This window comes from Taudactylus pleione, unplaced genomic scaffold, assembly GCF_031769625.1.
Source record: "Taudactylus pleione unplaced genomic scaffold, aTauple2 ptg001565l, whole genome shotgun sequence".
NCBI classification, from domain to species: domain Eukaryota; kingdom Metazoa; phylum Chordata; class Amphibia; order Anura; family Myobatrachidae; genus Taudactylus; species Taudactylus pleione.
The window spans coordinates 54,371-67,641 of NW_028285962.1; the positions used below are offsets into that span (position 1 = coordinate 54,371).

Genomic DNA, 13,271 nt, shown 5'->3' on the forward strand with positions numbered 1-13,271 from the left:
ATCTCTCATGTATCTCTCAGACATCTCTCAGACATCTCTCAGGCTTTTAGACATCTCAAAAAAACCTAACTGAAACATTTTTGAGGTCACAATTTATTTACAAGGACATTTTGAATATGGACCTGACAGAATTAGGAGGAAGCAGCTCTGTTATATCACCAGGCTGAGCATCCCACTACTGGACTTTTATATTTCTTATCTTTTCATTTTTATTGCATAATAAAACCATCACATACTACAGTAGTCCCAATTGGGTTTGCAGGACTGAGAATTGCACATTCTGTATTATATAGGAAATCTGCAATATTATCTACCAGCATAATGTTACATCCCACAGCATATATCACGGTGAAGATGACAGTGTCACTGAGGGCGGTATGTACTAAGGGCAGAAATACAGTAAAACCACAGAAAATGCAGTTTTTGGGAGTTTTACCGCATTTTTTAAATGAACTAAGCACCAGAAGCCAATGGTCTTCTTATCAAGATGCCCACTGAGAGGGATCCAATTTGATCCCTCCCAGCTTCCCTGCAGCACTTGTGTCCTTCTAAGGATGCCAGAAGGACCTCTGAGTGTTACACATGGAAGCCCCTGTTTCCGAGGTGGTGACAAAGGACAACTTTTATAAGGAGAGTTGTTCTTTTGTAATTTCAATCCCATTTCCCAGTACGTATGGGTGTAATTAACAGTATGTACCTGAGAATAGGCGGGATGTACCGCATTGCAGATATGATGCTTAGTACGTTCTGCTCTGAAGCTATTAAGAAACATTTTTACCGTGTTCTCTCTATATATAACATGTTGTTGGCATATTGCATTGCACTTGGGGATTTGGTGCTTTTTCTACTCAATATTAGCCCCTCCCTTACATCCATCTGTGATGGGCCATAAAATTGAGTAAGCAACCACTATTATGTGTATCACTGTCCTGAGAGGAATGTACAGTACAGGATCAGTATCTGAAGGGTTTCCTTGTAGTGCCATATTGGAGGATCCTGGGCTGCTTCCAGGTGAGTTAGCTGTCAATTTAGAAATACATTATTATATGACCTAAAGTGATGCTATTATCATGTAGTGTAGGACCACCAGAGCAGAGATGCCTTGCCGTGGCTGGAGGCTTACCATATGTTAGCAGATCTTTGTAAATTAGATCTCTGCATTACTATTATTATGTAGAATACATGTCTCTTTTGCTGGACTATTGTCTAGACTAAAACCTCCTTCATACCCCTTCACCTGTGATGGGCCAATAAATTGATTAGAGCAACCACTATTTCGTGTATCACTCATATGCAACATATCACAGTTTCCGGGGCATTGTACCATGTTTTGTCATTTTACTAAATAATTTGATCAACCTTCTGTGGATCTGCTTTGTTTTGATGCCATAGATTAAAGGATTTATCACTGGGGGGAGTAGAAGGTAAATATTCCCAAACAGGATATGCAGGTTTGGAATTGTGTTGCTTTTGAACCTGTGCACCACAGACAGACCAATCAGAGGTATGTAGTAGACGAGGACGGCACATATGTGTGCGGCACAGGTGCTGAAGGCCTTAAAGTTTGCGTCTGCTGCAAGCACTGTCTTGATGATCAGTAGGTAGGACCCAAATATGAACAAACAGTCTACCCCCATGACAAGGAGGGTGATGAACAGACCATAGATAATGTTCACCCTTATATCAGCACAGGCCAAATTCATGACCTCCTGATGTAGGCAGTAGGAATGCGTCAGGAGATTGTGCTTCCATAGAGAGAGCCTATTGATAATTAATGGCATGGGGATCATACCAGCTGCTCCTCTGAGGACAATGACTGAAGAGATCTTTGTGATGGTCTTATGTGTTAAAATAGAAGAATATCGTAGAGGGTGGCAAACAGCCAGATAGCGATCTACAGCCATGGCCACCAATATCCCAGACTCCATTGCCGACAGGAAATGGTTGAAGAACATCTGGGTCAGGCACATATTGAAAGTGATCTGTCGAGAGTCAAACCAGTAGATCCCCAGCATTCTTGGCATGACCGTGGTGGCCACCGACAAATCAACAGCTGATAGCATGAAAAGGAAAATGTACATAGGCTCGTGTAGTTCCTGATCCACCTTGATGATGTACAGGAGAGTGAGGTTCCCTATCACAGCCACCAGGTAAATGGAGACAAGTAGAAACCCGATCCAGAAATGGGGCCCAGCCGAGGGCAGACTGCTGCTGAGGATGAAGTCACCGCTATCGCTGCAGATGGAATTGTTGTCTAACGACATGACCTGTGTCCCATCACAGGAGGTCCATGATCTCCTGTAAGAGAAATTAGGCATACAAATCTTAATGTTCTTCCTGATAGTGAGGCTTATTCAGAGTTAGCAGCAAAGTATAAAAAAGCAAGTACAGGGAGTGTTACGGGCATCTTATGGGCATGTTATGGGAGTGTCACAGGTGTGTAGCTGAGGTGTTTGCATACAGAGATACTTAATCGCTAACATTGGAGGCCATACTCTGATGGAGACTAGGGAGGCATTGGGTGACAAGTAGAGATAGTGGGTGATTGAGGATACAGTGGGTGACAGGGGAAGGCTGTGGGTGACGGGGAGGCAGGGGCTGATGGGGGAGGCAGGGGCTGATAGGGGAGGCAGTGGGTGACGGGGAGGCAGGGGCTGATGGGGGAGGCAGGGGCTGATAGGGGAGGCAGTGGGTGACAGGGGGAGGCATGTAACAACATTGAATTCTCCTTACACATTCCTGCAGCCCCCAGATCAGCGTCAGGCTGACATCACCAATGCTGATCGGTGCATGTGCAGAGCATAAACTCCCAATAGTTGATAAGTGCACTATACCTTACAGACTTATTTGACATTAGATTATTAATAATTAATTAATAATTAATAAAATATTGAATTTGGGCTATCGAATTAGATAATTAGATGTTGCCCATTGAACTTGATTGTGAGCTTAAAGTTAGTATGGTGGCGGACAACAAAGAACAGACACTCCCACAGACACACTCAGACCAATCACATCACCGTTGGTGTTCAACTCTAATGCAAAAAGCACGCCCGGACGGGATGTGTCATCTCCCGGTGAGGACGGTTTTGGCCTAACATTGAACCAGGAGAGCGCACCCATCTAATTTGTATAACTAAAAGCACACTACCGTCCTTTCCGTCAAAGCGAGGCAACTCAAGCCGCAGCTCGCCACCAAACAAACCAAACCAACTCCACCATCACCTTAAACAACGCCTCAACAAACATAATCCAGCCTGCTTCCGACAAAGGCTCACATCATTCCTAAACGAATGCAGGTCATTGAACATGAGTGCACTATGCACCACAACTCCACCACAAACATAATCCAACTTGCATCTGACAAAGGACCACATCAGTCCTAAATGAATGCAGGTCATTGAACCTGAGTGCACTATGAACCACAACTCTGCCATCATCACCATCCAAGTGCATGATCAAAACTGTAGCCCGACCAGAAATTTGCACCGTAGACATCAGACGCCCCAATAAAAGTATTGAAGAACCAATAACTTTCAAACCACACCATGCACACTTGCAAACCGCAGAGAGGACAACATAAAACAACAATAATGATGTTAGTGACAAACACAAACATTCCAACCAGGCTGGAGGTAAAAACAAAACCTACTAGGATCTTTTCTACTTATATGGGGAAACTATTTGTTGCCTCCATAGGAAAAAGAAAAATCCCTCCAAACCCCTGGAAGTGAGTAGTCTAAACCCCTGGTTAGCATGCCAAATAAGCGCTAGCAAGCGCCCTGCCCGAACGTACATAAAGACGGAATGCTCTGAATTTCCCCCTACCCAGAGCCTGAATCTCTGACGTTGGACAACCGGAAGCGACAGCAGACATGGCAGTCCCAATTTGTAACGAATGAGTGCTATATTCGTGTGCAGGGAGACCGAGAGCTGCAATACACCATTGCAAAAAGCTGACCAAATAGGTATATTTACTAACTGGAACCCCATCCTGATGCACCAACCACGCTTCTCCACACTCTGGGCGCTGTCGCAATATACATGTGCCAAAAGCACCAAGCAGGTCCCATCATCCTGACATTTCTGCAAAGCTAGCCAGCGACCCCACCCAATCTAGTCAGTGTTAAAGAGATGCATCCTGCGCAACAGAGAATACTTGCCACACAATACGTCCCGATAAAGTAGCGCAGCCGCCGAAACACGAAATGCGCCATGAAACGCCATTGCAAATGCCAATTTCAGCAAATGAAATTCAAATTGGTCCACCCAGCTAACGTTACCCATTTCAGCAACGCAACCAATCTATTCTGCAAACCACAGCGCCATCAATCTGGTCAGCAGAGGTCATAGCCGCAGCAACACCTGCAGAGGAGGGAGAAGGGAGAACAGGCACAAAATCCATAGCCACATTCGCAGACGTAGGATTGACCAAGGGCGCAGCACCAGGACTTAATACCCCCTGCAAACCAAAAAGCATGCAAAATCTGACCCGTCGGGGAGGGGGGCCAAAGTGTTCTGCAAGTGTGTATGCAGATGACTGCGCCGTTGCTAGGGAGGTGGACGTGAACTGCGCTGCCAACAAATTAAATTTTATCAGTCGCACGCTTACTGGCTGTGACGGAAAAGTTATGCCTCATGTTCTGCTGCTTATACCCATGCTAATAAGACCGGTGTTTGATTTAAAAAAATTTTATTTTTATACATGACCTTGACATAGATTTTTATACGTATGTTTATAATTTTTTGTGTACTCAGAGCCGGATCCCTGCTTTACAGATATATCATGGCAATAGGTCCTATGAATTATTCCATCTGTGTATTGGAGTAAATAGGTCTTAATTGTGAAATGTGTAATAAATTATAATATTCTCAAACCAACAGCCATTTACAAGTGCCCCTATTATCTATATTTGTGAGGTAATGGACCGCCAGGGACGGGAGGCTTGCCTTTCCGGGGGGCCGGGAGTGGCACCTGATTTTCAGGAGGCTCCCGGCCGAATCGGGAGGGTAGGCTAGTAAGTAAAAGCGGTGGTTGTGAATTAACACATGAGAATTGCATAGGCGTGCCTGCCTCACTTGTTGCTCCAATGACGGCGGGCATGTGTGCCTCGTGCCAAAGGACCAAAAAAAACGCCCTTGCCTCAGCCACTACCTGACTATACAATGGCGCAGAAAGATATGTGGCGGTGTGCAGCACTCATGGCCCCCTGCACAGCAGCACCCTGCAGAACGGGGGGGCCCGGAGCTTGTTCCCCCCACCCTGACCATCATGCTGGCCACAGCAGGAGTCCTACTCCTCCTCACTTTTCTAACGCTCCTGTGCGTCCGGAGCCAGCAGCTACCAGAGTCCTAACCGCACCAGCAGCAGGGGTGAGCAGAGGCCCCGCTGACCCCGCTGCCACGTGATGGAAGGCCTCCAGATACACTCCCGCTGCAGCTGCGCGGACCGCGTCTCTCATCATTATTCTCCACAATGGGGCCCGTTGAAGGAGCAAAACGCCACCAGGGGATGGGGCTGCTGAAGCAGCCTCCAACACTGGCACTGTTGTCACAGATGGTGACTCACACCGTGATCCAGAGTCACGGCAGGCCATGTTACCGCCAGCCACGCGGCTCCCTTCTGGTCCTGCTTCAGCAGCGGGAGTCAAGCGGGCAGACCACTTAAGCGTGCAGCAGGGGCATGGCAGCAACAATCAGCTATTAATAATAAATGGAGGCAAAGAAAAGAGGGGGGGGGGGGAGAGACCGCAAGCATAATGCAGATGTGACTGGAGCAGAAGAAAAAATCAGGAGACAAGAAAGAAAGGCAGAAATTAAAAAGAGATGAGAAGAAATGAATAGTAAAATAAAGAGTAGGAGAGGACAGCAAGATTCCCCTGCTGGAAATTTCCAGAAACAAAGAGGCTGAATCTTTGAATAACAGACCTAATATACCAGCAAGGCCCAACTCCCAAAGAACCCTATAGGTTAAGACTAATGATTGACACCAACCTCAAAGTCCTTAAAGGTAGACTGCTCCCACAACCAGGCAGTTTAACCTGCCCTGTCAGAATGCACCTGCCTTACGCTGCCCTTCAAACATCATTCACAAATGTGAAAAATACTTGAAACTTCCTCATTGGGACAACCCATTACCACAAGGGCCAGCCATGCACTTCATGCATGTGTTTTGGACCTGTATTTTTTTTTAAAAAGCATAAATACAGCTAAAATCACAGAATGTGTGGGTTTTTCTGCTCCTATGCTATTATTAACCTCAATGACATTAATTTCCAGTCATTTCCAGTCTATTCTGAACACTTCACACCTCACAATATTGTTTTTAGGCCAAAAGGTTGCACCAAGGTAGCTGGATGACTTTGCTAAGCAACACGAGTGGGCGGCACAAACACGTGGCCCATCTAGGAGTGACACTGCAGGATGGTAGTTTGAAAAACTAGGCCCCAAACAGTACATAATGCAAAGAAAAAAAAAGATGCAAGATGGAATTGTCATGGGCCCTCCCACCCACCCTTATGTTGTATAAACAGGACATGCACACTTTAACAAACCAATCATTTCAGCGCCAGGGTCTGCCACACGACTGTGGATGAAATGATTGGTTCGTTTGGGCCCCCACAAAACAAGCTGGCAATTAATCTGTCCCTGGACAAACTGGCTCTACTGAGGCAAGATGTCGTCCTCATCCTCCTCATCCACCGATTCCTCACCCTCTTCAGTGTTGTGTACATCGTCATCCTCAGAGTATTAATTCATCCCCGCTGGAATCCACCACCACAGGTCCCTCTGTACATTCTGGAGGCTGGTCTCCCTGGAAGAGTTGATAATTCATTTTGATGAACATCATCTTTTCCACATTTTGTGGAAGCAACCTCCTACGCCTTTCGCTGACAAGGTTCCCGGCTGCACTAAACACTCTTTCGGAGTACACACCGGACGGGGGACAACTCAGGTAAAATTGAGCCAGTTTGTACAGGAGCCTCCAAATTGCCTCTTTTCCCTGCCAGTACAGGTACAGACTGTCTGACATGCCTACTTGGATGCTGTCACCGATGTAATCCTCCACCATTTTGTCAGTGGTGACAGTATCATATGCAGTGACAGTAGACATGTCAGAAATTGTTGGCACATCCTTCAGTCCGGACCAGATGTCCAAACCGGCCCTTGACTTATGACACAGGCACACGCTTGTCACTGCTACTGTGTTGATGCACGTGCGGCTACAGCGCACACAAGTAACGAACAGAAAAAAAAATGTTTTTTATTTTTTGGAGCACAGATGAGCCAGCTGGCCCTGGAATTATGACACAGGTGCACATTTGGTGCTGCTCCTTTGTTGATCCACGTGCGGCTACTGGGCATACATTTCGCACACAAACACAGAAAAAAAGAAGAAGAATTGTTTATTTTTTGTGGAGCGCACTTTGGGGGTTACACCACCCTTTAACAGACTTATGGGACACAGGCGCACGCTTGGTGCTGCTCCTTTGTTGATGCATGTGCAGCCACAGTGCACACAATTCACAAACACAGAAAATTATTTTTTATTTTGTTTGGAGTGCACTTTGGGTGTTACAGCACCCTTTAATGGTCAAGCCAGCCGGCTTTTTACTTATGACACAGGCACACGCTTGGCGCTACTATGTTGATACATGTGTGGCTACAATTCACAAACACAAAAAAAATGTTTACATTTTTTTTGGAGTGCACTTTGGGGGTTACAGCATCCTTTAACCAGCAAGGCCAACAAGCCAGCCGGCCCTTGATTTATGACACAGGCGCATGCTTGGCACTACTTTGTTGATGCACATGTGGTTACTGTGCACACAATTCAACACTACAGCACCCCTCTAGGACTACAGCCTTTATGGGACACTGCAAAACACAGTCCAGCCAGCCCCTATAGACTTTGGAGTGGACACAGCCCCTATGGACAACTGACTGCACAACACAGCCCAGCCAGCCCCTATGACAGCAGCACAACACAGCCCATACAGCCCCTATGGACAACAGCAGCACAACACAGCCCAGCCAGCCCCTATAGACTTTGGAGTGGACACAGCCCTTATGGACAACTGACTGCACAATACAGCCCAGCCAGCCCCTATGACAGCAGCACAACACAGCCCATCCAGCCCCTATGGACAATAGCAGCACAACACAGCCCATCCAGCCCCTATGGACAATAGCAGCACAACACAGCCCATCCAGCCCCTATGGACAATAGCAGCACAATACAGCCCAGCCAGCCCCTATGGACAATAGCAGCATAACACAGCCCAGCCAGGCAGTGCCATAACCATCCCAGGTGCCTGGAGGCAAGATAAATGTTGGTGCCCCCCAAATTAAAATGTACCACCCCCCAGCACCTATGCCAGCCCCAGCTGCCGCCCCCCTATGCAGTTCCCCCAGTAGTGGTCCCCCTATGCAGTGCCACCTATGTAGTTCCCCCCAGTAATGGACCCCCTATGCAGTACCTCCAGAAGTGGTCCCCCTTTGCAGTGCCCCAGTAGTAAGGGCCCCTGTAGTGCCCCCAGTAGTAAGCCCCCTATAGTGCTCCCAGTAGTAAGCCCCCTATAGTGCTCCCAGTAGTAAGCCCCCTATAGTGCTCCCAGTAGTAAGCCCCCTATAGTGCTCCCAGTAGTAAGCCCCCTATAGTGCTCCCAGTAGTAAGCCCCCTATAGTGCTCCCAGTAGTAAGGGCCCCTGTAGTGCTCCCAGTAGTAAGCCCCCTATAGTGCCCCCAGTAGTAAGCCCCCTATAGTGCTCCCAGTAGTAAGCCCCCTATAGTGCTCCCAGTAGTAAGGGTCCCTGTAGTGCCCCCAGTAGTAAGCCCCCTATAGTGCTCCCAGTAGTAAGCCCCCTATAGTGCTCCCAGTAGTAAGCCCCCTATAGTGCTCCCAGTAGTAAGCCCCCCTATAGTGCTCCCAGTAGTAAGCATCCCGTAGTTCCCCCTGTAGTAAACTCCCTGTAGTGCTCAGGAGTGAGCTTAGTTTCTCCGGCTACCGCCAGGGGGAAAGAAGGAGCAGGGTGCCCGCTGGTAACACACTCAGCGGGCACCTGGCAAATAAGGGGTGTGACCGCACCCCCCCGTATAGACGCCTCTGATCATCGCTCCATCTCCATAGCAGTGCCCAGAAGGGCCCGGGGACAATGCCGCAGGGTGCCGCCTTAAGGGCTGGAGCCTGGAGGCAAATGATTCCATTGTCTCCCAGAAAGCCCTAGCTCCCACCCTCCCTCTTCAATGTCCACAGCCAGAGTGAGAAATGGCGCTGAAGACGGTACCTTTTATAGAATCCAAAACCCGCGAGATCCGGAAGGCGGGATGATGACGTTTTGCTTCGATTTCAGTTCCGAGTCAGGCAGGAAAACCCGAGCCGGACTCAGTTCCCGGCTCGGATCGGGGGGTCTCGGGGGTGTTCGGATTTCAGAAATTCGAACCAGCTTAACCCTAATATAAACACGGTGAAAATTGCAAAAGGAAAGGTGCGATATGTTTGTGCTACATTTTGCTTTGCTTTTTAAATACTGTAGACCAAGTAACATACTTAATATATTTAGGGTAACCCCCGCAACCCTGGAAGGGTAGACACCATAGTAATGCTTATTCCTCAGCTACAATACACACATTATATGTCACACTCTTTCTCTCTCTCACAGCTGCATTGTCTGTACCTGTCAATAATGTACAGTCTGTCTCTCATTAGTGTCTGTGCAGCGGGTGCAGGTTTCCATCTTCCAGAAAGCAGCCAGGTGGTAGGGAAGGTGCACAGGTTGACTCAGATAGTTGCCTGGTATGGGTGTGGCAGTCACTGGCACAGCAGGGGCAGCGGAGGGAGGTGGTCACAAGCCTGAGACTGTAGAGACTGCAATGAGGGCAGCAGGGTGACTGAGACATACAGGATCTGCTGAGTGATATGATCACAGTGGGTTATAAATGGAGAATAAGGAAGTTACTGGGCTTAATGTGAGCAGATGAGGACATAGACACTGTCTCCAATAACTCATTATCAGGAAATAAAGCCCAGCCAAGTACTGACTCTGTAAGACACATTGTACACAGGACTACCATGGTGGTGCCAATAGGCTCATTCCAGCAGCCACCACTCCAGCAGGGCTCTGGGTGGGCTGGGTAACTTATCCCTGTCACGGTATATAGTAACAATGTCAACAGACCATATAAGTGTTACCTTGGGGCTAGGCTACTATAAGGGTTAGGGTTAGGCAGCAGATAGGGGGTGACACTATTGCTATCACAGATGATACCATGGCACGATAACATGATTATGGTAATGGAGCAGGAGGAATCACGCCTCGTGCATGTATTACTTTTCTGGGCTACAGTACATCCTTGGACGCAGCATCAGAGCATCTGTGTTATCCTCTGCCAGCTGAGTGACCATGTTGTCTCTTAAGCCAGGGGGAATGCAGTTGCTCAAAAGAGGCCAGAAAATCTCTGTCAGCCGATGGATCCTGGCCTCTCTCCCCCAACTTGGCAATGTCTCCTGCTTCAGTTTCTCCTGCAAATGCTACTGCATTTACCACTTTTAGTAAGCAAGAGAAACTTTCCCATCTATGCTGCATGCAGACTTTTCAAATCTATACATGCAGCATAGATGGGGAAAGACTGCAAGCAGCATAGATGGGAAAAGACTGCATGCAGCATAGATGGGAAAAGACTGCATGCAGCATAGATGGGGAAATACTGCATGCAACAAACATAGGGAAAATAATGCACACAGCATATATAGGATAAATACTACATACAACATATATAAGATGTACAGTACACTACTGTACATACTGATTTTATACTGATTTTATACTTTTTTATACTGTTAGCAGAATAATTACTATAAGAAGCATATAAGTATATAGCTCAGTTACCACACAAGACAATATAATATCAGAGTGAACGGAAGCAGCGTAATCACAGGTCACATACATGGACAGGGCTGGGTTCTACACTAGTGTCCATCCATTTATATCTGTGATCTCCAACTACTGTACCTGTGTCAGTGTGCTCTCTCTCAGTGCACAGACAGTTATACATCTCTCACCTGTATCAGTGTGCTCTCTCTCAGTGCACAGACAGTTATACATCTCTCACCTGTGTCAGTGTGCTCTCTCTCAGTGCACAGACAGTTATACATCTCTCACCTGTGTCAGTGTGCTCTCTCTCAGTCCACAGACAGTTATACATCTCTCACCTGTGTCAGTGTGCTCTCTCTCAGTGCACAGACAGTTATACATCTCTCACCTGTGTCAGTGTGCTCTCTCTCAGTGCACAGACAGTTATACATCTCTCACCTGTGTCAGTGTGCTCTCTCTCAGTGCACAGACAGTTATACATCTCTCACCTGTGTCAGTGTGCTCTCTCTCAGTGCACAGACAGTTATACATCTCTCACCTGTGTCAGTGTGCTCTCTCTCAGTGCACAGACAGTTATACATCTCTCACCTGTGTCAGTGTGCTCTCTCTCAGTGCACAGACAGTTATACATCTCTCAACTTTGTCAGTGTGCTCTCTCTCAGTGCACAGACAGCTATACATCTCTCACCTGTGACAGTGTGCTCTCTCTCAGTCCACAGACAGTTATACATCTCTCACCTGTGTCAGTGTGCTCTCTCTCAGTGCACAGACAGTTATACATATCTCACCTGTGTCAGTGTGCTCTATCTCAGTGTACATAGTTATACATCTCTCACATGTGTCAGTGTGCTCTCTCTCAGTGTACATAGTTATACATCTCTCACCTGTGTCAGTGTGCTCTCTCTCAGTGCCCAGTCAGTTATACATCTCTCACCTGTGTCAGTGTGATCTCTCTCAGTACACAGACAGTTATACATCTCTCACCTGTGTCAGTGTGCTCTCTCTCAGTGCACAGACAGTAATACATCTCTCACCTGTGTCAGTGTGCTCTCTCTCAGTGCACAGACAGTAATACATCTCTCACCTGTGTCAGTGTGCTCTCTCTCAGTGCACAGACAGTTATACATCTCTCACCTGTGTCAGTGTGCTCTCTCTCAGTGCACAGACAGTTATACATCTCTCACCTGTGTCAGTGTGCTCTCTCTCAGTGCTCAGTCAGTTATACATCTCTCACCTGAGTCAGTGTGCTCTCTCTCTCAGTGCTCAGTTATACATCTCTCACCTGTGTCAGTGTGCTCTCTCTCAGTGCTCAGTCAGTTATAAATCTCTCACCTGTGTCAGTGTGATCTCTTTCAGTACACAGACAGTTATACATCTCTCACCTGTGTCAGTGTGCTCTCTCTCAGTGCTCAGTCAGTATTACAACTCTCACCTGTGTCAGTGTGCTCTCTCTCAGTGCAAAGACAGTAATACATTTCTCACCTGTGTCAGTGTGCTTTCTCTCAGTGCACATACAGTTATACATCTCTCACCTGTGTCAGTGTGCTCTTTCTCAGTGCACAGACAGTAATACATCTCTCACCTGTGTCAGTGTGCTCTCTCTCAGTGCTCAGTCAGTTATACATCTCTCACCTGTGTCAGTGTGCTCTCTCTCTCAGTGCTCAGTTATACATCTCTCACCTGTGTCAGTGTGCTCTCTCTCAGTGCTCAGTCAGTTATAAATCTCTCACCTGTGTCAGTGTGATCTATCTCAGTACACAGACAGTTATACATCTCTCACCTGTGTCAGTGTGCTTTCTCTCAGTGCTCAGTCAGTATTACATCTCTCACCTGTGTCAGTGTGCTCTCTCTCAGTGCAAAGACAGTAATACATTTCTCACCTGTGTCAGTGTGCTCTCTCTCAGTGCACATACAGTTATACATCTCTCACCTGTGTCAGTGTGCTCTCTCTCAGTGCACAGACAGTAATACATCTCTCACCTGTGTCAGTGTGCTCTCTCTCAGTGCACAGACAGTTATACATCTTTCACCTGTGTCAGTGTGCTCTCTCTCAGTGCACAGACAGTTATACATCTCTCACCTGTGTCAGTGTGCTCTCTCTCAGTGCACAGACAGTTATACATCTCTCACCTGTGTCAGTGTGCTCTCTCTCAGTGCACAGACAGTTATACATTTCTCACCTGTGTCAGTGTGCTCTCTCAAAGTGCACAGACAGTAATACATTTCTCACCTGTGTCAGTGTGCTCTCTCTCAGAATACAGACAGTTATACATTTCTCAACTGTGTCAGTGTGCTCTCTCTCAGTGTACAGACAGTTATACATCTCTCACGTGTGTCAGTGTGCTCTCTCTCAGTGCACAGACAGTAATACATTTCTTACCTGTGTCAGTGTGCTCT

At 47.1% G+C, this 13,271-nt stretch overlaps 1 protein-coding gene across 1 annotated transcript; it reads right to left on the bottom strand.

The window, feature by feature from the left end:
* Nucleotides 1-605: 605 nt before the first annotated feature.
* Nucleotides 606-9,730, bottom strand: LOC148442359 (olfactory receptor 51E1-like). The gene is made up of 2 exons (XM_088464036.1): nt 9,678-9,730; nt 606-2,298 (listed from the first exon to the last, which is right to left on the bottom strand). The coding sequence occupies exons 1-2, from the start codon at nt 9,704-9,706 to the stop codon at nt 1,302-1,304; spliced, it is 1,026 nt and encodes a 341-aa protein (XP_088320162.1). The 5' UTR covers nt 9,707-9,730; the 3' UTR covers nt 606-1,301.
* Between the last annotated feature and the right edge of the window lie 3,541 nt (nt 9,731-13,271).

What these genes read in the sequence shown, in the direction of transcription:
- LOC148442359 (XM_088464036.1), bottom strand. Translation starts at nt 9,706, where the DNA reads ATGAGAGACAGACTGTACATTATTGACAG. An exon ending in AGACTGTACATTATTGACAG is followed by an intron (nt 2,299 to 9,677) that starts GTACAGACAATG and finishes TTTCTCTTACAG; the next exon opens with GAGATCATGGACCTCCTGTG.